At 44.5% G+C, this 23120-nt stretch overlaps 1 protein-coding gene across 1 annotated transcript; it reads left to right on the plus strand.

Annotated features, from left to right (window-relative positions):
* Positions 1 to 5020: 5020 nt before the first annotated feature.
* On the plus strand, positions 5021 to 17538 carry Rnf135 (ring finger protein 135). The gene is made up of 5 exons (XM_057775419.1): positions 5021 to 5386; positions 7990 to 8136; positions 11133 to 11295; positions 12970 to 13047; positions 15384 to 17538. Exons 1-5 carry the CDS (start codon positions 5027 to 5029, stop codon positions 15911 to 15913), a joined length of 1278 nt encoding a protein of 425 aa, XP_057631402.1. The 5' UTR covers positions 5021 to 5026; the 3' UTR covers positions 15914 to 17538.
* The last annotated feature ends 5582 nt before the right edge of the window (positions 17539 to 23120 follow it).

The following is a 23120-nucleotide window of genomic DNA, read 5'->3' on the forward strand; positions in this document are numbered from 1 at the left end:
TCCAGGTGAAATGTAGATGAGCATTTATTTTCTTACTTGTGATCATTTTATATAGATTTGAGTTTTCATATTAAAAAGTTGATAAATCGCCCAGTTGTCACTCTTCAAAAACAAAGGTTTTCCTTCCAGAATCCCATATCCATGGAGCCGGGCGTGGCGGGTACATCTTCAGACTCATGTAGGCAGGGGTTTCGGCAGGACCGCTTGAGCCAGAGTCTGGGAGCATCCTAGGCAACCTGGTGAGATAGTGTCTCAGATTTCCTAGAAGAGGCTGGGGGGACAGCTCAGTGGTAGAATGTGTGCTTGTGTTGTGCCAGGAACAGTGGTGACCAAAGGGAGGTACTGGGGTAAAAGTATTTACCTAACTAGAACAGATAGAAAAAGATTAAATAGGGGCTGGAGGGTTAAGAGCACTGGCTGCTCTTCCAGAGGTCCTGAGTTCAATTCCCAGAAACCACATGGTGGCTCACAACCATCTGTAATGAGATCTGGTGCCCATTTTTAGCGGGCAGGCATACCTGGAGGCAGAATGTTGTGTACATAATAAATAAATAAATAAATCTTTTTAAAAAATATTAAATAAAATGCTGCCAGAGAGACAAAGACTTGGAGAACTCTCAGAGAGGAGTCCTCTGTTGCCCAAGGAAAGGGTGTTCCTTGATCTCCTCTCCTGTGCTGGTTGTGTGTGGATATCTGGGCGAATAAATGACATCTCTCTCCATCTTGATAACTAGTCCATTTACAGCGCTGTGGAGCTTCTTGAGACTGGCTATTCACGGGTCATTTGAGTTAAGCTCTGAATGTTTGTATAAGGAATGGCAAGTCATTGGGGACAGGCTCCAAACAAACAGTCAGGATCTGGTCGTTAAAGTGTGGGAATTTCTCCTTTTAGTTTTAGCCCTCCCCTCCACTATACTTAGAATACTTCTGTCATTAGCACTTAAATAAGCAAAATAATAATTAGTTTTCCCCATGAGGGTTGGAGAGACGGCTCAGTGTTTAAGAGCACTTGCTACCCGACAAAGGACTCTAGTTCCTAGCGCCCACATAGAGGTTCACAACAGTAACTCCAGTTCCTTAGGATCCATCGCCCTCTGCTGGCCGCCATAGGCACTGTATGTACAAGGTGCGCTTACATACATGCAGATCAAATATACACATACAACAAAAATAAATCTTCTTAAAAGATTTTTTTTTTATTTTTGGTTTTTCAAAACAAAGTTTCTCTGTATAGCCCTGGCTGTCCTGGAACTCCCTCTTTAGACCAGGCTGGCCTCGAATTCAGTGATCCGCTTGCCTCTGCTTGAGTGCTGGGATTAAAGGACTACTGGCTAAAATATAGATTTTAAAAAGTTCCTCAGAGAATTCCATTTTTGTGCACATTTGAGAAGAAATAGAAACACAGATAATGAGAAAATGATGCCACCTTCATTATCAAAGCGCTTTGGGGAAAGAAAGCAGGCTGTATCGGGGTCTGCCATTCGCTTGAGAACACAAGAAAAGTCCCTTCACTATTTGCCTTACTTTCTATATTTAAAATGAGGAAGTCGGGGAAGTTGGATGGATGGCTCAGCAGTTAAGAGCACTTTCTGTTCTCCCAGAGGATTTGAATTCCCAGCAACCACATCAGCCAACTCGCAAGTACCTGTGACTTCAGCTCCAGGAGGAATCATCCCCTCTGGCCTTCATGGGCGCACACATGTTTAAAAATTAATTTTGAGCTTATTTTTAAGAAAGAATAAGAGGAAGCTACACTGATTGTCGAAATTCAATGTAAGTTACCCGCATTTCATCACTTGCCAAGTGCTGGGCTGAGCCCCACTTACTAAGCAGGTGAGAGCAGGTGGTCCCTGCTGTTGCACATGGCAGCCTGCAGGGGGCACCAAAGCGGCGATGGGTGTGTGGCAACCAGCCAACAGGAGCGTAGAGGGCGAGGGAAGCCTCCTTCCTCCTTCCTTTTGAGAAAGTGACGTTAAAGCTGAAAATGTCCAAACTGTGTAGAGGCTAATCAAAGGGAAGGGGTAAGGAAAATAACTCAAGTTGAGGACAGAGAATGCTCAAAGGCAGGCTGTCGTCAAATTTACAGAGATCTGCCTGTCTGTCTCCTGAGTGCTGGGATTACAGACGTGTACCTTCAGGTCTCCTGAGTCTCTGAATCTACTGGACTTCCCTGAATTCCCCAAAGAAGCAGCAATACAAATTCTGGATGTCTCTTTCCAGAACGAAGCTCGTCGGGGAGATGGGTCCTCTCTAGCTACTAAAATTCTTTGACTTTATCGGCTACAGTGCCTGCTGGAGAAGTGATTCTCAAACTCTGGGTCGCAACCCCGTTGGCAAACCTTTATCTCCAAAAATATTTTCATTGCGATTTATAAATAGTACCAAAATTGCAGTTATGAAATAGCAACGAAAATAATTTTATGATTGGGGATCACTACAACACGAGGAAACGGACTAGAGGATCGCATCCTTAGGAAGGTTGAGACCTACTGTAGAGCACGCATCAAGAGCCACTCGGGGGCTGGAGAGATGGCTCAGCGGTTAAGAGCATTGCCTGCTCTTCCCAAGGTCCTGAGTTCAATTCCCAGCAACCACATGGTGGCTCACAACCATCTGTAATGAGGTCTGGTGCCCTCTTCTGACCTTCAGGCATATATACAGAACATTGTATGCATAATAAATATTTAAAAAAAAAAAAAAAGAGCCACTCGGCTGCCTTTTCCACTACTGTGCCCCCATTGGGGGTCTACGTGGCTAAGTTCTCGGATGGGGGAAATGAGTAGAGGCACAGCTCCGTGCTCAAGGAACTCACCACCGCAAAGGGCAGGAAATAAGCAGTAATACAGCTGGTTGATTACAAGGGAGGGGGGCTTCTGTGTGGGTGTGTTCCTCAGAGCGACAGGAGAGGACAGACAAGAAAGCCCAGTGAGATACAGACATGGTCTGGCCCGGCTCCTGACCTCTGTCTTAATCCCTCTGTCTTGGTCTCTGAGGTTATCTCTTTATCTTTATTTTATTATTTTACTCATTTATTTTTAAGCAGAGAAAATGTAGATTTTTTAGAAAGGAAAAATGAGGAAAGAACTTCCAAGAGTAGAAGAGGTCTCCAAAGCAAAAAATGCTGTGTTTCCCCTTTGTGTTTATTAGATGTTATTATTGTGTGCATGTATGTATGTGTGAGGGAGTGCGTGTCACAGCACACATGTTTTAAAAAGACAATCCTGCCGGGCGGTGGTGGCGCACACCTTTAATCCCAGCACTCGGGAGGCAGAGGCAGGCGGATCTCTGTGAGTTCGAGACCAGCCTGGTCTAGAAGAGCTAGTTCCAGGACAGGCTCCAAAACCACAGAGAAACCCTGTCTCAAAAAAACCAACAAAAAAAAAAAAAAAAAGAAAGAAAGAAAAAAGAAAAAGACAATCCTGTGGGGTTACTTCCTCTTTGTCCCTTTCTGTGGGTTCCAGGACCAAATTCCTGTGTCAGGCTTCACAGTGAGCACTTCACTCAGAGCCTTCTCACCAGACCAATTTTATTCTTTTTTAAATTTTTTTTTTAAATTTTTTATTTATTATGTATACAATATTCTGTTTGTGTGTATGCTTGCAGGCCCGAAGAGGGCACCAGATCTCATTACAGATGGTTGTGAACCACCATGTGGTTGCTGGGAATTGAACTCAGGACCTTGGGAAGAGCAGGCAACGCTCTTACTGGCTGAGCTATCTCTCCAGGCCCACTTTATTCTTTTTTGTGTTGCTTTTTGTTTGTTTGTTTTGTTTTCTCAAGACAGAGTTTCTGTATAACTTTGGAGCCTGTCCTGGAACTCACTCAGTAGACCAGGCTGGCCTCGAACTCACAGAGATCCTGTCTCTGCTTCCCGAGTGCTGGGATTACAGGCGTTTGCCAGCACTTTATTCTTTGAGAGAAGTTCTTATGCATTCCAGGCTGACCTCCAACTGACTGCATAGCTAAGGATGGCCTTAAACTTTTGCTCCTCTTCCCTTACCTGAGTGCTGAGATCACAGGCTTGTGGGACCATGCCGGAGATCAAACCCGAGGCTTCATGCATAAAAACTGCTTCCCATCTCCAGCCCACCAACCCCCTTTTTAACTTGAACAACAGATCAGACAGGCTGCTTCTACTTAAAGTGGTAAGTATTCTTCATCAATTTAATGAGCTCAATGGACACCTCCAAACATTCAAACAGATTTCAAACATGTAAGATAAAATCCTCCCAAAAATATTAGACTGCCAAAGGTGTATTGAAATGAACAATGCTCTAATTTTCCTTTCTGAATATATCAAGTTAAACAAAAGTATCTCTAAGTAAAAGCTTAACTGATTGAATTGAGAGTCACTTGACAAGCCTTTGAAAAGGGATTTTTGGCATAATTTCTCAAAAATAAAAATAGTGAGTTTTGTTTGTTCATTTGCTTGCTTACTTCCATGGTTGTCTGGTTTTTCTATTCATTCATTCATTGACTCACTCATCCATTCATTCATTTGTTTATTTATTTGTTGGTTTGTCGAAGCAGAGTTTCTTTGTGTAGTCCTGACTGTCCTGGAACTAGCTCTGAGACCATGCTAGCCTGGTTTTGTTTTGTTGGCACAGATCTCAGAAAATGAAATACGATTGGGCTGAGGAGGAAGGAAGACTTGATTGGGGGAGGGGGAGGGAATGGGAGGTGGTGGCGGGGAAGAGGCAGAAATCTTTAATAATTAAATAAATTAATTAATAAAAAAAAAAAAGAAAGAAAATGAAATACGACACCGAGTAGGCGCAACCCTAAAATGAGTTCCTGAAGTGAACCCTCTTCATAGCTTAAGTTGTTGGGGTTGCATGTTGATGGATAGATGAGCCAGAAGATTGAGAGAAATGACTTTACAGGCTGGAGGACAGCCAGCGCTTTTAGAAGCTGGAAACACTGCGAGCGGCTGGGCGGGGCGAAGCTGGGGAAGTGGGCGGGGCTAATCTGGGGAAGTGGGCGGGGCGGGGCGGAACCTTACTGGGCATCCTGGCCATCGCCCAGTATGGCGGCCCTTGACCTAGGCGGTGCAGTCCCTGTGTGGCTGAGCGAGGAGGACCTGAGCTGTATTATCTGCCGAGAGTTGCTGGACTTGCCCACCACGCTGCCCTGCGGCCACAGCTTCTGCTACCGGTGCCTCGATGACTTGTGGGTCAAGCAGCGCGCCGGCGTGGGTGGCCGCCCCTGGGCCTGCCCTACCTGCCGGGAGGCCCCAGAGGCGAAGCCCAAGCTGCGCAAGAACCCGCTGCTGCAGGACCTGGCGGACAAGTACCGCCAAGCGGCGCTCGAGCTCGAGCCTGGCCCCGAAACCGCGCCCGCGCCCGCGCCCATGCCCGTTCCGCCGCGTCGCCCCGCGCCGCCGCCGGTAGGAAGCCCGCACCGCTCTGGCAGTCCGCGTGCGCCCTCTTGGGCCTCTCCTGCCTTCCCGATCTCTTCTTCCGCTATGTGATTTAATCAGTGTAATCTTTGAAAAGTTCAGAGTTGTATAAAGAAGGTGAAAAGTCCGGCGTGGAGAATGCACGCCTGTAATCCCAGGATTTGAGAGGCAGAAAACAGGGACATGCCCCACACCATCCAGATCTACGTAGTAAGGTCTGGTCACAAACAATAGTTAAAAATCTCATAAGTAATAGTTATTCTAGCCGGGCGGTGGTGGCGCACGCCTTTAATCCCAGCACTTGGGAGGCAGAGGCAGGCGGATCTCTGTGAGTTCGAGACTAGCCTGGTCTACAAGAGCTAGTTCCAGGACAGGCTCCAAAACCACAGAGAAACCCTGTCTCGAAAAACCAAAAAAAAAAAAAAAAAAAAAAAGTAATAGTTATTCTAAATCCCATCCCACCGAGGTGTCGTGCACCCTTCCATATTACCAATTTTTTTTTCGCCAGCTTTTCTGTGGTGTCTGAAAATTTTTAGTGTGGTAGAATATATTTACATTTTATTATATATGTGTATATATATTATATATACTCACCATAAAATTTGCCACTTTAACACTATTTAATTCTACTTATTTATTGAGACAGGCCCTAACTAGTGTAGACCACGCTGGCCTTGAACCTGAAGTGAGTGATGACTTGTGCCTGCCTTGCCTTTCCAAGTCTGCCATTACAGGTGTGGAGCACTTGAACTCAGAGCTCTGCTTGCCTCCGCTTTTCAAGAGCTGGCATTAAAGGCATATGCCACCATGACCGTCCAACGATTTGCACAACTTTTTTAGTGTACAGTTCGATGGCATTTGTCACCTCTCCAATACTGTGCTTCTATCACCGCTATTTCCAAAGTGATTTCATCACCACAAATAGAACCTCTGTACCCACTAAGCAATAACATCTGATTCCTCCAGCCTCCGCACACGTCTCATTGTACCAGGCTTTTTCTTTTGAGTGACCAATCAGCTCTCAAATCATGACACGGAGCCTTTTTAGCTTTTTATTTTTGGTTTTTCGAGATAGGGTTTCTCAGTGTAAGAGTCCTGGATGTTGCTATCCTAGAATTCGCTTTGTAAACCAGGCTGGCCTCGAACTCACAGAGATCTGCCTACCTCTGCCTCTCAGGTGTTGGGATTAAAGACGTGGACCACCACTGCCTGGCCTGTTTTTCTTTTTCTACCTTTTGCCTCAGTGCTTTTTACTTTTCTTCTTTTTATCTTACGTTCGCTGCTTCTCTTGTTTAGTTGGCTGCTTGGCTTCTTGGTTCTTGCCTTGGGGGTCAGTTGGTGGGTAGCTCGCTCTCTCTCTGCCTGCCAGCCCTGCATTTCCTTTCTTGCCTAGATCTTGCCCATTCAGCTCCTTATTAGACCAACCAGGTGCCTTAGGCAGGCAAGATGAAACAAATGCAACACATGTTTACATAATTAAACACATCCTTACATTGTTAAACAAATGCAGCAGAAACAAATGTAACACATCTTTATACAGTTAAAATAAATATTCTGCAGCATAAACAAATGTAACACATCTTTATACAGTTAAAATAAATATTATGCAGCATAAACAAATGTAACACATCTTTATACAGTTAAAATAAATATTATGCAGCATAAACAAATGTAACACATCTTTATACAGTTAAAATAAATATTATGCAGCATAAACAAATGTAACACATGTTTACCTAATTGAAATAGTATCCACAACAATCTATTTTATGTCTCTGAATTTACCTATTCTACATGTTTCATATAAATGGGGCTATTCCATGTCCCCTTGTGTCTAATTTCTTTCATCCCAATAATATTTTCTGGGCTGATTCATGTTGTAGCATGTATCAGCACATCCTTACTTTAGGTGACTGTCTTATCATTTGTGTGGCTATATCACTTTCTAATCAATTTATCCAGCAATGAACATTTGAATTACTTCTACATTCGACTATTATAACTACGGCTACAATGTACATTATCTTACAACTGAGTTCCTATTTTCAATTTTACTCTTACAATTTTACTAAGTTGGGGACTGATCTGAGGGCCTCAGATGTACCAGGCATGCACTTTCCCCTAGCCTCCTCATTTAATTTTCTATATAGTGTTAGGTAAGCATCTAACTTCAAGCAGGGCATGGTGGCACATTCCTTTAATCCCAGTACTCAGGAAGCAGAGACAGCCAGATCTCTATGAGTTTCGGGCCAGCCTGGTCTACATACAAAGCTCCAAGACAGCCAGGACTGTGTAGAGAGACCCTGTTTCAAAATCATACCAAAGAATCTAGCCTCATTCATTGGTATACAGATACACATTTCTAGTAGTATTTGCTGAAAAGACTGTTTGCACCTTTAAGCAGTCTTGGCATTCTTGCAAAAATTTATCTTACGGTACATCTGAAGATTTGTTTCTTGACTCTCTAGTCTTTGCCATCACTCTGAATGTTTCTTTCATGCTGCTGCCGTGGCATGTATAGCTCCCTTTATTGACTGGTGGTCCTGGGTCCAGTTTTTGGGAATCAGAAACCCCGTTTTGCTCTTTTAAAGGTGACAGTACAGAAAAGCACCACGGAAGAAGTCATCCAGAAGCTGACAGAACTGGTGCGACAGCTCGTGGATGTTGTCAAGAGCCTTCCAACGCAAAATCCTCTGTCGGGATCCGAACCGGACAATGAACTAGGCATCCTGGGCATGGTAGGTTCAGGTAGGAAAGGAAGGGCCAGAGTGAAGGACCGCTTCCAGCTAGAGCAGTCTGAGACATGGAATCATGGAATGCAACAGGTCTCACGCTTTACTATTTCTTTTTCTTTCTTTCTTTCTTTCTTTTTTTTTTTTTTTTTGGTTTATTGAGACAGAGTTTCTCAGTAACTTTGGAGCCTGTCCTGGAACTAGCTCTTGTCGACCAGGCTAGCCTCAAACTCACAAAGATTCTTCTGCCTCTGCCTCCTGAGTGCTGGGATTAAAGGCGTGTGCCACCACCACCCGGCTTTACTATTTTCTTTACTGCCAAATATGGGTGATTAGAAATCTGACATGAGGCCGGGCGGTGGTGACACACGCCTTTACTTTAATCCCAACACTCGGGAGGCAGAGGCAGGCAGATCTCTGTGAGTTCGAGACCAGCCTGGTCTACAAGAGCTAGTTCCAGGACAGGCTCCAAAACCACAGAGAAACCCTGTCTCGAAAAACCAAAAAAAAAAAAAAAGAAAGAAATCTGACATGATAGACATGAGTTAATGAAAGCTTCAAGTGGGCTGGAATCTGTCCTTCCCACTCCACTCAATCAGCCCTCTCTAAAATCACCAACGATTTCTTGGCAAATTCCACAGATTTGAAAGTCCTTCTCTTCAGTGGCCTTTAAATTTTTTTAAAGATGTATTTATCTTATTTTATATGTGTTTTGCCTGCATTAACACACACACACACACACACACACACACACACACCATGGGAATGTCTGGTGCCTGTGGAAGTCGGAGAGGATGTTGAATCCCCTGGAATCAAAGTTACAGATGAGTATGAGTCATCATGTGGGTGCTGGGAACTGAACTCAGGTCCTCAGCAAGAGCAACATGTGTCCTTAACTGCCACTCTCCAGCCCCACTCAGTGACCCTGTTTGTTTGTTGTTGTTTTGAGGCAGGGTTTCTCTAAGTTAGAGCCATAGCTGTCCAGGAACTGGGCTCTGTAGACCAGGCTGGCCTTGAACTCACAGAAGTCCACCTGCCTCTGCCTCCCAAGTGCTGGGATTAAAGGCCAACCACTGCCCACTGCCTGGCCCCATTCAGTGACTTCTTAAAAACAATAGAATAATTGTATGGAAAAAGAGCATGTGTGTGTATGGGAGAGAGTGTGTATAGGGGAGGGTGTCGGTGTGCAAGCGAGAGCGTGTGTGTGTAGGGTAGGCCAGAGCATACCTTTCAGGAGTCTGTTCTCATCTTTCACTGTAGGTCCCAGGGATTTAACTCAAGGCATCACCAGGCTTGTGCAGCAAGCACCTTTACCAGTCTTGCTAATGCCCTTTCTCCTTTAGTGATGGGATCTTGTTGTGGCTTCTTACCTCTTGCTTCTTGGGCAGCTACATGGTGTCTGCCTGACTCCGCCTTCTTTCTCCCTGTATTGAGTTTAGTTTCCCGCCTACCTGTATTCTTCCCTGCCATAGGCCAAAGCAGCTTCTTTGTTAACCAGTGGTAATAAAACATATTCATAGCATATAGAGGGGAATCCCACATCATGTGATACATATATACAAATAGATAGGCAAAGCATTCATAAACATAAAATAAAAAGAAATAAATGTTCTGGGTGGTGGTGATGGTGCATGATTTTAATCCTAGCACTTAGGAGGTAGAAGCAGGCAGATCTCTGTGAGTTTGAGGCCAGCCTGGTCTACAGAGCTAGTTCTAGGATAGCCAGAGCTACACAGAGAAACCCTGTCTTGATAAAACATTGTGAAAAAAATGCTCCACTATCATGATTTTTGTTTTGAGACAGAGTTTTACTTTGTAGCCTAGGTTAACCTTGAACTCATAGCAGTCTTCTTGCTTCAGGACTTTTTAGTTTTTTTAATTTTTATTTATTTATTTATTTATTTTTAAAGATTTATTTATTTATTATGTATACAGTATTCTCAGTACTCTGCCTACAGGCCAGAAGAGGGCGCCAGACCTCTTTACAGATGGTTGTGAGCCACCATGTGGTTGCTGAGAATTGAACTCAGGACCTTTGGAAGAGCAGGCAATGCTCTTAACCACTGATCCATCTCTCTAGCCCCCTTCAGGACTTTTTTTTTTTTTTTTCGAGACAGGGTTTCTCTGTAGCTTTTGGTTCCTGTCCTGGAACTAGCTCTCTTGTAGACCAGGCTGGCCTCGAACTCACAGAGATCCACCTGTCTCTGCCTCCCGAGTGCTGGGATTAAAGGCGTGCGCCACCACCGCCTGGCCCTTCGGGACTTTTTTAAAAAAATATTTATGCAGGAATCTTAAGTGCTTGAGTTATAAACATGACTCATTGCATTCTGCTAGGGAATATTATTTGTTTTTGTGTGTATGGTGTTTTATCTGCATGTATGTCTGTGCCCATAGGCATGCCTGGTGCCTATGGAGGTGGCCATGTGGGCCCTGGGAGCTAAACCTAGGTTCTAGAAGATCAGCCATTGTTCTTAATCATTGAGCCATCTCTCCAACCCCTAATTTTGTTTTTTTTTTTTAAATTTTTATTTATAGCCGGGCGGTGGTGGCGCACGCCTTTAATCCCAGCACTCGGGAGGCAGAGGCAGGCGGATCTCTATGAGTTCGAGACCAGCCTGGTCTACAAGAGCTAGTTCCAGGACAGGCTCCAAAACCACAGAGAAACCCTGTCTCGAAAACCCCCCCCAAAAAAAAAAATTATTTATTTATTATGTATACAATATTCTGTCTGTGTGTATGCCTGCAGGCCAGAAGAGGACACCAGACCCCATTACAGATGGTTGTGAGCCACCATGTGGTTGCTGGGAATTGAACTCAGGACCTTTGGAAGAGCAAGCAATGTTCTCAACCTCTGAGCCATCTCTCCAGCCCCCTAATTTTGTTTTTAAAAGCCTGTTTAGACTTAAATGAAACAAAACTGTGGATGGAAGGCCTGGCTCTTGAGTGTATTTGATGAGTTCCATAGTTGGCTTTTATTTACTTGTTTCCTCATTGATCAATAGGCTTCTTCCTCTGAGAAGGAACATTCCTTGAGTTCTCCAAAGGCAGTAGCGTCCAGTGCATCCGAGAGGAAAATTCGAGAGATTCTCCACAACTTAGAAGAAATTCAAGAAAAACTGCAAGGCGGAGTCACATGGAAAGAAGCTCCTGGAGAACAAGTTCCTGGTGAGCGGATGGAGCTGAACTTGACCAAGAGAGTTGGGTGCTGGAAACGGAGACTGTGCTTTCGTTTCTCCGCTGCCCAGATCTGAATAATCACAGAACTATATTAATTACAACACTGCTTGACCAATAGCTCAGACATATTCCTAGGTAGCTCTTACATCTTAAATCGACCCATTTGTATTAATCTATCGCCTGTGGCTTACTGGTATCGGTGGCTACATGGTGTCTTCTTTACTCTGCCTACTCTCTCTATATATATCTATGTTCGGATTTCCCGCCTGACTTTACTCTGCTAAGCCATTGGCTGAAACAGCTTTATTCATCATCCAGTAAAAACAACACATATACAGAAGGACATCTCACATGAGGATAGAATGACCAAGTGCCCCTGGCTTTGTCCTTTGGGGACAGGACCTAGAACATGTCTGCTTTTTTCTGTGGCGGTGTAAGTTGAGTAGGAATAGTCTGAGGTATGGTCATGGCTGTGGACAGTTTGGGATGTGGACATAAGGGATTTTTCTGTAGCATAGGCCCTGAGTAAAGCAAAACTCCCATTTTTAAGACTTGTGACCCTGGATCCCAGCATGTGGCTCATCTTTGCTGTTTGCCAGAGGAGTTTGCAGATAGGTTGATTTGGACTTTTTGTTTTCATTTTTACTTACATATATGGTGGTGGTGGTGGGCATGTGCCTGCCATAGCTCCCATGTGGAGGGAAGTCAGGCGACAACTTGCAGAAATTGTTCTCTCCTTACCCCTCGTGTAATCTGGGAATCAGCTCAGGCTGTTGGGCTTGGCAACAGGTGCCTTTGCCCATTGAGCCATCTCTGGTCCCTGCTATCACTGTTTTAGTTCTAGTTCCTTTGTGTGGGTGTTTGCCTGCATGTATGTCTGTGCACCCTGTGCATGTCTCGTGCCCTCAAAGGTCAGAAGAGGGTGAGAGTGTCAGGGTCCCTGGGGCTGGAGTTAGGGATGGTTGTGAGCATGTGGGTGCTGGGGACCAAACCAAGGTCTTCAGTCAGAGCAACAGTGCTCTCAGCTGCAGAGCCATCTCTCCAGCCCCTCGCCAGCCCCTGTTCTCATTTTTGAGATGAGGTCTTTTTATGTTGCCCAGGAAAGGGCTCCCTCCCTTTCTCTCTTCCCACTTTCCCATGGCCATTGTAGTCTAGCATATATAATTGCTTACGTTAATAATTAAACTTTGGAACATGGAGAGGGAGTTGGAGGTGTCAGCAGTGGACATGAACCTTACATCAGCCCAGGTTACCAGCTTATACCATGATGGTTTAGGGCTTTGACAGGAGGTTGTGAGTATTCTGGATATGAGGGGCTGTAATCCCCTGGAACTGTATTAATTTATCTGATAAATATGCACAAAACACTTTCTGTCTATGGGGTTTTAGGGATCTTAATACTTAGAATACAGAGATGAATAAGATCTCTGCTAGCAAGGAGTTTGTGGCTTGTGGGCGAAACAGTTTAAAAAAAAAGTCCCACAGTGATAACTTGGGGCTAGATATACTTGGTCTGAATGTGGTGTCTGGCATAACCTAAACACCCAGAATACACTAATGAGAAAGAATGCAGGCCTGTTCCTATATCATGACAGTTGAATACCTTCAGTTTGCCTTTTGCTAATGGGCCTTCCTCCTCCCAATTATTCTTTTAATTCCTAGAAATGCCATCTTCTTCCTTATGTCTGCCGCCTGTTCAAAGATGTCCTGTACCCAGAAAAGCTTCTCAGTTTGCCCTACGTAAGTATGAGGTCCACTTCAGTACACTTTACTAGGATTAGGATATACTCAGTAGATCAACCAGATCAACACACTTACTGTCGGACTAGGAGGATATAACTCAGTAGATCAGCCAGGCTGTGGTGGTGCACGCCTTTACTGCCAGCACTCAGGAGGCAAAGGCAGGTGGATATCTATGAGTTTGAGACCAGCCTGGTCTACAGAGCTAGAAACCCTGTCTTTTTTTTTTTTTGGTTTTTCGAGACAGGGTTTCTCTGTGGTTTTGGAGCCTGTCCTGGAACTAGCTCTTGTAGACCAGGCTGACCTCGAACTCACAGAGATCCACCTGCCTCTGCCTCCCGAGTGCTGGGATTAAAGGCGTGCACCATCACCGCCCGGTGCACCCTGTCTTGAAAAACAAAACAAAACAACCAAATATCTCAGTAGACAGAGTACTTTCCTAGCATGCACAGAAACCCCGGATTCAGTCCCTGGCACTGTATAAACCTGGTGTGATGTATATCCGTGTAGTCCTAGAACTTGGGAGAAAGAAGCAGGTGGCTCAGTTTCAAACATATCCTTAGCTACATAGTTTGAGGCCAGCCTGGGCTACATGAGATTCAATCTGAAAAACAAACAAACAAACAAAAAAAACCTTATAAGCAGTAGGATTCAAGAATGTGCTGTGCCCACCTCCTTGCTGTGGGACCTAACCTTTGATTTTTATACTCTTAGATTTTTTTTTTTTTTTTTTGGTTTTTCGAGACAGGGTTTCTCTGTGGTTTTGGAGCCTGTCCTGGAACTAGCTCTGTAGACCAGGCTGGTCTCGAACTCACAGAGATCCACCTGCCTCTGCCTCCCGAGTGCTGGGATTAAAGGTGTGCGCCACCACCGCCCGGCTACTCTTAGATTTTTTTTCCTTCTAGGCGAGGTTGCTCTATATGGAGAGCTTAATGTAAAGACAAAGAGGATTTGAGAATCCCAAATTCCAGGCTCATCTAGGTCCTTGAACACTTAGATGCTGAACTCATCCATGCTGATGTCACCAGTTACAACTGCCTGCTTATTTCCCCTCTTACATATATGTTGTCTCAGGCTAGTTGATCTTTAAGAGTGCATGCACCCTGGAGTCCTGAGTTTGTCTGCAGCACCTGTATAGACAGCTGTGCAGGCCTAGACAAGTCACCTCTTAGGGCCTCTGTTCTCTTATCTTTGCAGTGGTCATAACATGGTAGAGTTGGCTTATGGCTACAGGAGAGCTCGGGAGGGAGGGAGAGAAAGAAGTACCTGGAGTAGAGAAGACATGATATTCAGATATTAGCACTTAACAATAGGGGCTGGGAGTGCGATTCAGTAGTAGAGTATTTGTTTAGTATGTGCAAGACCCTGGGTCTGATTCTCAGCACTAGACAGACAAGAAGGGAGGGAGGAAGGAAGGAGATATTACATATAAATGAATAACACATAGATGTGGGCATAGATAGCTATCATACTCACAAAGTACAGGTGTTGAAAAAACTAAGAATGACCTTGTACTGCATGGGATTCAGAGATAGCTTCCGGATGGGAGGTAAAAACAATAAAAGCAGCCGGGCGGCGGTGGCGCACGCCTTTAATCCCAGCACTTGTGAGGCAGAAGCAGGCGGATCTCTGTGAGTTTGAGGCCAGCCTGGTCTACAAGAGTCAGTTCCAGGACAGGCTCCAAAGGTACAGAGAAACCCTATCTGGACCCCCCCCCCCAAAAAAAAAAAACAATAAAAGCAGGAACAGGGTATTGATTATACAACATGACCGTTATGTAGAGCTTTCTACAAGTTCATGTATCAATTTAACCTAAACGCTACCCCACAAGATAAAATGTTACTTCTTGCTAGTCAGGAAATGACTTCCAGCATGCATGGATGGTCAAAAACTAAGTATCCTGCCGGTCGGTGGTGGCACATGCCTTTAATCCCAGCACTCGGGAGGCAGAGGCAGGTGGATCTCTGGGAGTTCGAGGCCAGCCTGGTCTACAAGAGCGAGTTCCGGGACGGGCACCAAAGCTACAGAGAAACCCTGTCTCGAAAAACCGGAAAAAAAAAAAAAAAAAAAAAAAAAAACTAAGTATCCATGACTGGACAGATGGCTCGTGGTTAAGAGCAGTGGCTGCTCTTCAGAGGACCCAGGTTTGATTCCTAGCCCCAAGTTGGTGTCTCATAATGGTCTGAAACGCTAGTCCCAGAGGATCTAATACACTCTTCTTGACTTTGTGGGCACTGCATGCGTGTGCTGCACAGACATACATGCTGGCAAAATACCCATACGTACAAATGGAAAAATAACTGACTGTCATGTTCTTGTGGTTCATGTCTTCCCAGGGGCCATCAGTCCAACCTTTGACCTGAGGAGCCTCTCCTGTAACCTGGAGGTTTCCAACAGTTGCCGGACAGTGACTGTGTCGCGTTGTCCACAGCCCTATTCTTGGAGTCCGGAGAGATTTTTAATTAGCCAAGTCTTATGTTCCCAGGCCCTCTCTTCTGGCCAGAACTACTGGGAAGTGGACACTAGGAACTGCAACCACTGGGCTGTTGGGGTGGCTTCGTGGGGCATGAAGCGGGATCAGATGCTGGGAAGGACTATGGACTCTTGGTGCATAGAGTGGAAAGGGCCTGGCCAGTTCTCTGCTTGGGCTATGGTGAAGAAAACCGACCTTCACTTGGGCCGTCCTGGGGTGGTGGGCGTGTGGCTGGACCTTGAGCTGGGGAAGCTGGCCTTCTACTCAGTCTCTGCTCAGGAGAAGCTTCTGTATGAGTGTGAGGTCTCTGCCTCCTCCCCTCTGCATCCTGCCTTCTGGCTGTATGGGTTAAGTCCTGGAAACTACCTGGAAATAAAGCAGGTAAACTCATGAAGCTTCCCCTGGGGTTAGAACACGGGCTTCCTAGTCTCTGTTTAGAGGCAACTAGAGCTAGGAAACTTGAGGAAACTGGATATGGAAGTACATGTCTGTAACTCTAGCACATGGGAAACAGAGGCAGGAGGATCACTGCAAGTTTGAGGCTAACCTGGTCAGCAAAATCAAGGCTAGCTTGGACTACATGGTATGGCTCCACCCACTTTTGAAGTTTTTCATTTTTGTGTGGGATAAGATTAACTAAACGGGTTTGTGCTCTTTGAACCTTGGGCATTTAAGAGAAAGAGCTGGCCTGGCCTGTCTCCTGAAGGTGACCTCTAAGGCTAGTTTGACTAATAAGTGGGACTTTGGACAATTCTGTCACTTAGGACTCATCTGGGTCTGACTGTTGGTTCAGTCACCCTGTGGTCAACGAGTCATGCTTACACGACTGATCCATCCCTAATTAAAAGCCCAGACCCACAGCACAGCTGGTTAAACACCACTAGCTAGCATACACTAGATAAGTCCCCAAGTACCACTATTGGGAGGACAGAGCACTGTCCAGTGACTTGCGAGAGGGAGGCTTCCTGGACCCTACCTTGTGTGCCTTAGCTATTGTTCCTGTTGTTCTGTGGCCTTTCAGTGTAGTAAACCGAAATCATGAGTATTACAGCTGTGCTGAGTTCCGTTTGTTTTCAGAGTGATATTGGAAGCAGACCATTAAGGACACACAAAAAAAAAGTGCTATATATTACTTAGCAATTGCTGTGTAATAATAGTTCCATGAATTAGTGCTTTAAAATAACACACAGGCTGCGGTGTAGCTTAGTGGTAGAGCCTTTACTCTGCACACACAAAGCCCTAAGTTCTGTTCTCAGCCTTTCTTGTTACCAGAACCAGGACTTGATGGTGGATTTGAACTTAATGATGGCTGTTACCCAGTGCAGTCACCTTGAAATTTTTTAAAATTTGTTTTGTTTTTTGTTTTGGGAGTTTTTGTTTGTTTATTTGAGACAGGGTCTCTATATGTAGCCCTGACTGTTCTGGAACTCACTCTGTAGACCAGGCTGGCCTCAGAACTCTAAGAGATCCACCTGTCTCTACCTCTTGAGCAATGGGATTAAAGGTGTGTGGCACCACTGCCTGGCTTCTTCAATATTTCTTATCAGGTTCTCTTGAAATCTCCATAGTAACTCAACCATGGATGAAAAATACTTAGAAAACAGCCAGGCATGATGGAGCAGACCTTTAATCCCAGCAGGTAGAGGCAGGCAGGTCTACAGAGCAAGTTCTAGGACAGCCAGGACTGCCACACAGAGAAACTTTGTCTCAAAAAACAATGACAAAAAACATTTAGAATAAATCATTACTGTACTGACCATCTGTGAACTTCTTGTCATTATTTCCTACGTGGTATCACCTGAAAGAAATTATATAATCCAAAGTGTTGTAAGTGAATGCAAGAAGGTGTGATTAGGTTCCATGTAAACATCATGAATCTATGAAGGACTTGAGAATCCTCCAATTTTGCTACGTGAGGAAGCCCTGGAACCAACTCTGTCTATAGTGAGTGACAGCTAAATATATATGTTTGTATATGTGTATATGCATGCATACATACATACATACACAAATACACATATATATCTTTTTCTCATTACTGTCTTGGGGTATATTTAATTTTAATGATTTCTTCTCAGGAATAAACAAAAAATATCAAATTACTATCCATTGTTTTTTTTTCATAAATGTCTTTTGACCTACATAGTTTTGAGAATCATTGGTTGGTACATCTAAGTTAACAAAAAATTTTAATGTGTCTAAGGTGATTAAAATTTATACTCATTTGCTTTGCTTTTTCGGATTTCTAGTGTTGTGGGTAAGCTAACCACTTTGCCCTTAGGAAGACAGTGAAGTCAGCAAATGAAGTCAGAGTTCAGAATGAGCTGTTGGCTGTGGCATGGGAGCCCACACTCCACGTCAAGCAATATGATGAATTCTTTGCCAGCGTTGTTTCCTTCTCAAAGAGAGCCCGTGAGATAGCTTTGTTTTATAGATGAGGTTTATGCATTTCAGACACATTATGCTATTTACCTAGTGCTGAACAGCTAGGATGTGTTGGAGAAGAAATGCAGAATTCATAGTCTGTGCCTTCACTGCCTTCTAAGGGATCTTAGGCCATTCGTGGGGAAGGTGGTCGGATAGCTTCTCGATATCGATTATCTCTTAATCAAGAGCACTTGTTTGCCACTGTACTTGAAGGAGCTTGAGAAAACTCAGAAAAAAACAAACAAACTGGATGTGTCTCAATCAATAGAGGAGGTCTGAAAAGTTTTCCCATCCGGAATAGTGACACACACCTTTAATCCCAGCACTTGGGAGGAGAGGCTCTTGGAGCTCTGTGAGTTCAAGGCCAACCTGTTCTACAGAGTGAGATCCAGGATAGTCAGGGCTACACAGAAAATTCTGTCTAGAAAAAAAAGACAAAACAAAAAGTCTCTCCCTACATAGTTAACTAACGATTGTGCTGAGTGATTTACCTTCAAGCCAAACCTAGCAGAGACTTTGTCCTCTAGGGACTGACCCTTGGTACCTAAAACCACCATTTTCATCTTAAGGGGAATAAGCGTTTATTCTGGAGTCATTTTGAATGATCATAGCCTGGGAACAGAGATTTAGGTTACCCAAATACTACATGTTCCAATATGGAAGCAGTTTCATGAAAGAGAAAGTCATAAATCAAGGTAAGTTTAAAATACATTGGTGGGAACATAGGCGACGCAGGTATAAAGAGATGGGGAAATAGTCTATGGGTCAGGATGCTGTCTGATGATATTCTTAGCTTTTGGATTGGTAGAAGCTAGTTGCCTGTAAACCAATAGATTCTAAAAGGCTTTTATCTATTATCACAAGATATTAGTTCCCATGGGATGGGATGAGGGGGCAAGGAATGGCTGTTCCAGGAGCCTCTGGACCTGCAAAATTCCAATCTCTCCACAGTGCCAAAATTCTAATCAGCCAATCGGTCTCTGCAGACATAGATTCCTTTAAGGGGCTTCGCTTCTCAGGGCCACGTAGAGGGCGTGGATGCTTGAACACTGAATCAAGATCGTCTTTGCTGAAAGACACCAAAGCACTGAACTTTTTTGCTCCATGAAAACAGGCATGGTAGGAAAAGCAGTAAAGCCTTCTTACAGAACAGCAGTGAAGAAGGGGGGCTGTTGACTCCTGGTGGCACAGGACCACAATCCTGGCTACTTGAGAGGCTGAGGCAGGAGGATTGCACCCATTTAGGTTACATTGTGAGTTCAGGGCCAGCCTGGGCAATGTGGTGAAGCTCTGCTTCCTAAATAGGAAAGTGACAAAGGAGGTAGGGCTCTAACTCAGTGGTAGAACATTTTGAACGTACAAAGCTCTGTGTCCATCCCCAGCACTGAGAAGGGGAGAGAAAAAGTGAAGGCAAAGCAAATAGATGATAGATACTGTAAGACTTTAAGACAATTCTGAAGCCATTTTGACAATTCTGAATCCTCTCAGCCTCCATGCCATAGTGCTTCCCCTCCTCCCCTGGGAACCAAGGACCTAACAGCTACACTCGCACGTACTCAGTTCTGAACAATTACCCATATACGTATGTTTTGATTCAGTCCCCTGGGAAACGGGGTCAAAATGACCTCTTACCTCACCTGATCTGGCAACAGCTCTCCAGGCAATTATTGATAATAGCCCTTTCGAATAAGCCAATCAAAATAGTCAAAGAACAACCCCCCTTGCTTCTGTGGCCCCTTTAAAAGTAGACTGTGCCATCTATTCGGGGTCCCTCGGCTTCCCGAATGCTGGGGGACCCTGTCATGACAGAATTAATAAAATCCTCATGCTCTTGCATCGGCTGTGGTGTGTGAGGTGGTCTCTGGGGGCGACTCCTCCTCGGTGTTTGGACGCTAGACTCCAACAATACTTCTTTGGGTTTAGTTTGAGAGCCCATGATAGATGGTTCTGAAGGGTGGGACTGAAGCCAACCCAAGTTTTATTTGGCCTCTTGCTCAGGCCAGTGAGGAACTTGAGAATCCTAGATGAAGCCCTTGTCGCTCCACCCTCCTGGGACTCAAGAGGTTGTGTTGCAAGTTCTCCCTTTGATAGGCACAAAAGATAGATCATCTTATCTCTAGGCAGAGGGAGGCACTTTGCTCTGACTACTCAATGGTCTCTCTAGGGCAGTGGCATAAAGGTTGTCTTGTGAAAGAAAAGTGCCCCGTTAGCACACTGGAGTAAAATTCCATCGCTGCCTCCTGGCTGCCAACGTGTCCTCTTGGCTTCACCCAATCCTTTCAACACCTCTAATAAATCTGTGATGTCCCCACAGTAGGTTTCTCTGCCGGGGATGACTTCTACTTTGTGTTTTGTTGGTGTGTGGTTTTTCTTCTTTCTGTTTTCCAATACAGGGTTCCTCTGCTGTGTATTTTTATCATGGGGCTTGATCCTCAGACTGAGAGGTGTGGTGGCCCATGGCCCTGGAAGGTGAGGGAAGAGGCAGGCCGAACTCAGAGTTCAAGGCCGGCCTAGTCTATATATTGAGTTCCAGGACTGCCAGGACTACATAGACCCTGTCTTAAAAACAAAACAAAAATAGTTTCTTCACTCAGAATGTATTTTATATTCAGTGTTTAATTATCATTTACCATGTACCAGGCAGTATTAGGGATTTCTCACTATTTAGGATAATTAATTTTCATAGCAATCTCATGTAGTGTGTCCTATTGTTACTTTTGTTTGGCATGGGAGGCAACAGAGAGGCTAAATAATTTGACTAATGATGCCCAGCAAGTACTTGGTGGAGTTGATGCTCAGAACCAAGCAGGGCAAATCCGAATTCCCTGCACTTAACCATGAGCCATACTGTCTTTAGGAGAAAGTCTGAGTGACCTCTGCTGGGCATGTTAACATCATGAGAAGGACATACGGCTCAAGGCAAGCCATGGGGGTTCAAGAATGGGGGTGGGGGATGGAGGAACTCTTCAGGTGATAAAAACCCCAATGTGTCAGCTTCCCTTCTCCCTTCTTTAACAAAGTGCTGGTCTTGGTTTGTACTCGTGCATAAATAAATATTGTCAGATGAAATGATAAAATTGCTTGGTGTCGCCTCTTATAGTTCTAGATTATTTATTTATTTATTTATTTATTATGCAATATTCTTTCTGGCCGGGCGGCGGTGGCGCACGCCTTTAATCCCAGCACTTGGGAGGCAAAGGCAGGCGGATCTCTGTGAGTTCAAGGCCAGCCTGGTCTACAAGAGCTAGTTCCAGGCCAGTAGAGGGCACCAGACCTCATTACAGATGGTTGTGAGCCACCATGTGGTTGCTGGGAATTGAACTCAGGATCCTTGGAAGAGCAGGCAATGCTCTTAACTGCTGAGCCATCTCTCCAGCCCAGTTCTAGACTTTTTTGTTTGTTTGAATGACGCCCAGGCTGATCTTAAACTCCAGTTTCAGCCTCTTGAGTGCTGTGATTATACCACATTCTGCTTGGACTGTTTTATTTATTCTATGCAGATGGGTTGTTTTGCTTGCATGCATGTCTGTGTTGTGCGTGCATGCTGAGTGCCTTCAGAGGCCAGAAGAGGCCACCAGATTCCCTGAAACTGGAGTTATAGGCAGCTGTGAGTTTTGGGAACCTGGGTCTCTGGAAGAACAGTCAGTGCTCTTAAATGCTGAGCCATTTCTCCAGCCCTTCTGCTTGGATTTTAAAGTAAGTGTTATTTACAAAGTGCTTTTTCAAGAAAACAAACAAGCCTGGCAGTGGTGGTACACACCTTTAATTCCAACACTCTGGAGGCAGAGGCAGGCAGATCTCTGTGAGTTCAAGGCCAGCCTGATCTACTGAGAGAGTTCTAGGACAGGCCCCAAAAAGCCCGAAACCCGGTCTCAGAAAAAGAAAAAAAAAAAAACCACCAAAGTGCTTCTTCATAACAACATCTACAATGTCCTCCCAAGTAAACTTTTCTCCCTAGATCCGTGCCTAGCAGACATTTTCCCTTGATTTTTTTTTTTTTTTATTTTTCGAGACAGGGTTTCTCTGTGGCTTTGGAACCTGTCCTGGCACTAGCTCTTGTAGACCAGGCTGGTCTCGAACTCACAGAGATCTGCCTGCCTCTGCCTCCCGAGTGCTGGGATTAAAGGCGTGCGCCACCATCGCCCGGCCACATTTTCCCTTGATTACAGCATGTAAAAACTTTTAGCCAGCACACATCTACAGTACCGTCAAGGTCTGCAGAATTAAAATTAACCTTGCTTGCTAGCAACCACAGTGGTGCAGAAAACTCCTAAGGCCTGACCCTCTCTGAAATGTTGCTAGAGATGGCAGTCACCTAACGTGTTTGTCCTTCTTGTGATTAATGAACTGTTAGTTGTGTAACTTTTCTTCTCTCAAAGAAAAGTTTTGGATGTGCCGGACAGTGGTGGCGCATCCCTTTAATACCAGCACTCAGAAGGCAGAGGCAGGTGAATCTCTGAATCTCTGAGTCTGAGGCCAGTCTGATCTACAGAGCAACTTCTAGGAAGGTCAGAGTTGTACAGAGAAACCCTGTGGGTGTGGGGGAAAGCACACGGTCTCCAACTTACTTTGATATGTCTTAAATTTTTCTTTCTTTTTTTATGTTTGTTTTGTTTTGAGACAAGTTCTCTTTTTATATCTCTGACTGTCATTGAACTCACTGTGTAGCCTAGGAGGACCTCAAAATAAAAAGATCTGTCTGCCTCCTGAATACTGGGATTAAAGGCATGTACCACCACTCACAACTATACAAAAAACAACAACAACACCAACAAAAAACTATAATAGTGTCAATTGTTTCTGTTTTGGCTAAGATAAAGTGTTATTATGGTATCCTAGTGATAACATAGTGAGTGGACTTGTACTTCAAAAATTTGAATTTTTGGTGTTTTTCAGGGCTGCAGCAGCGTCTCTCTCGGCTCCATGATTGGGAAGATACACAATTGTGTATTAAAATATGGCGCTTGGCAGGTTAGATTTATTTTATTTTACAGTGAGTATATTTAAATGTGACTCCATCAGGAAACAGCAGAGCATCTCTATATTACTTCATAAGATTGCTCCAAACAATTCTGCAAGGAAGGGTGTGAAATCTTCATTTGGTAGAGAGGAAACAGGCATAGAGCCCTGAGAACTTTACAGCCACCCTCCTAGGGACTTTTCCCTGTTCGTA

This window comes from Chionomys nivalis, chromosome 7 (genome assembly GCF_950005125.1).
Source record: "Chionomys nivalis chromosome 7, mChiNiv1.1, whole genome shotgun sequence".
NCBI classification, from domain to species: domain Eukaryota; kingdom Metazoa; phylum Chordata; class Mammalia; order Rodentia; family Cricetidae; genus Chionomys; species Chionomys nivalis.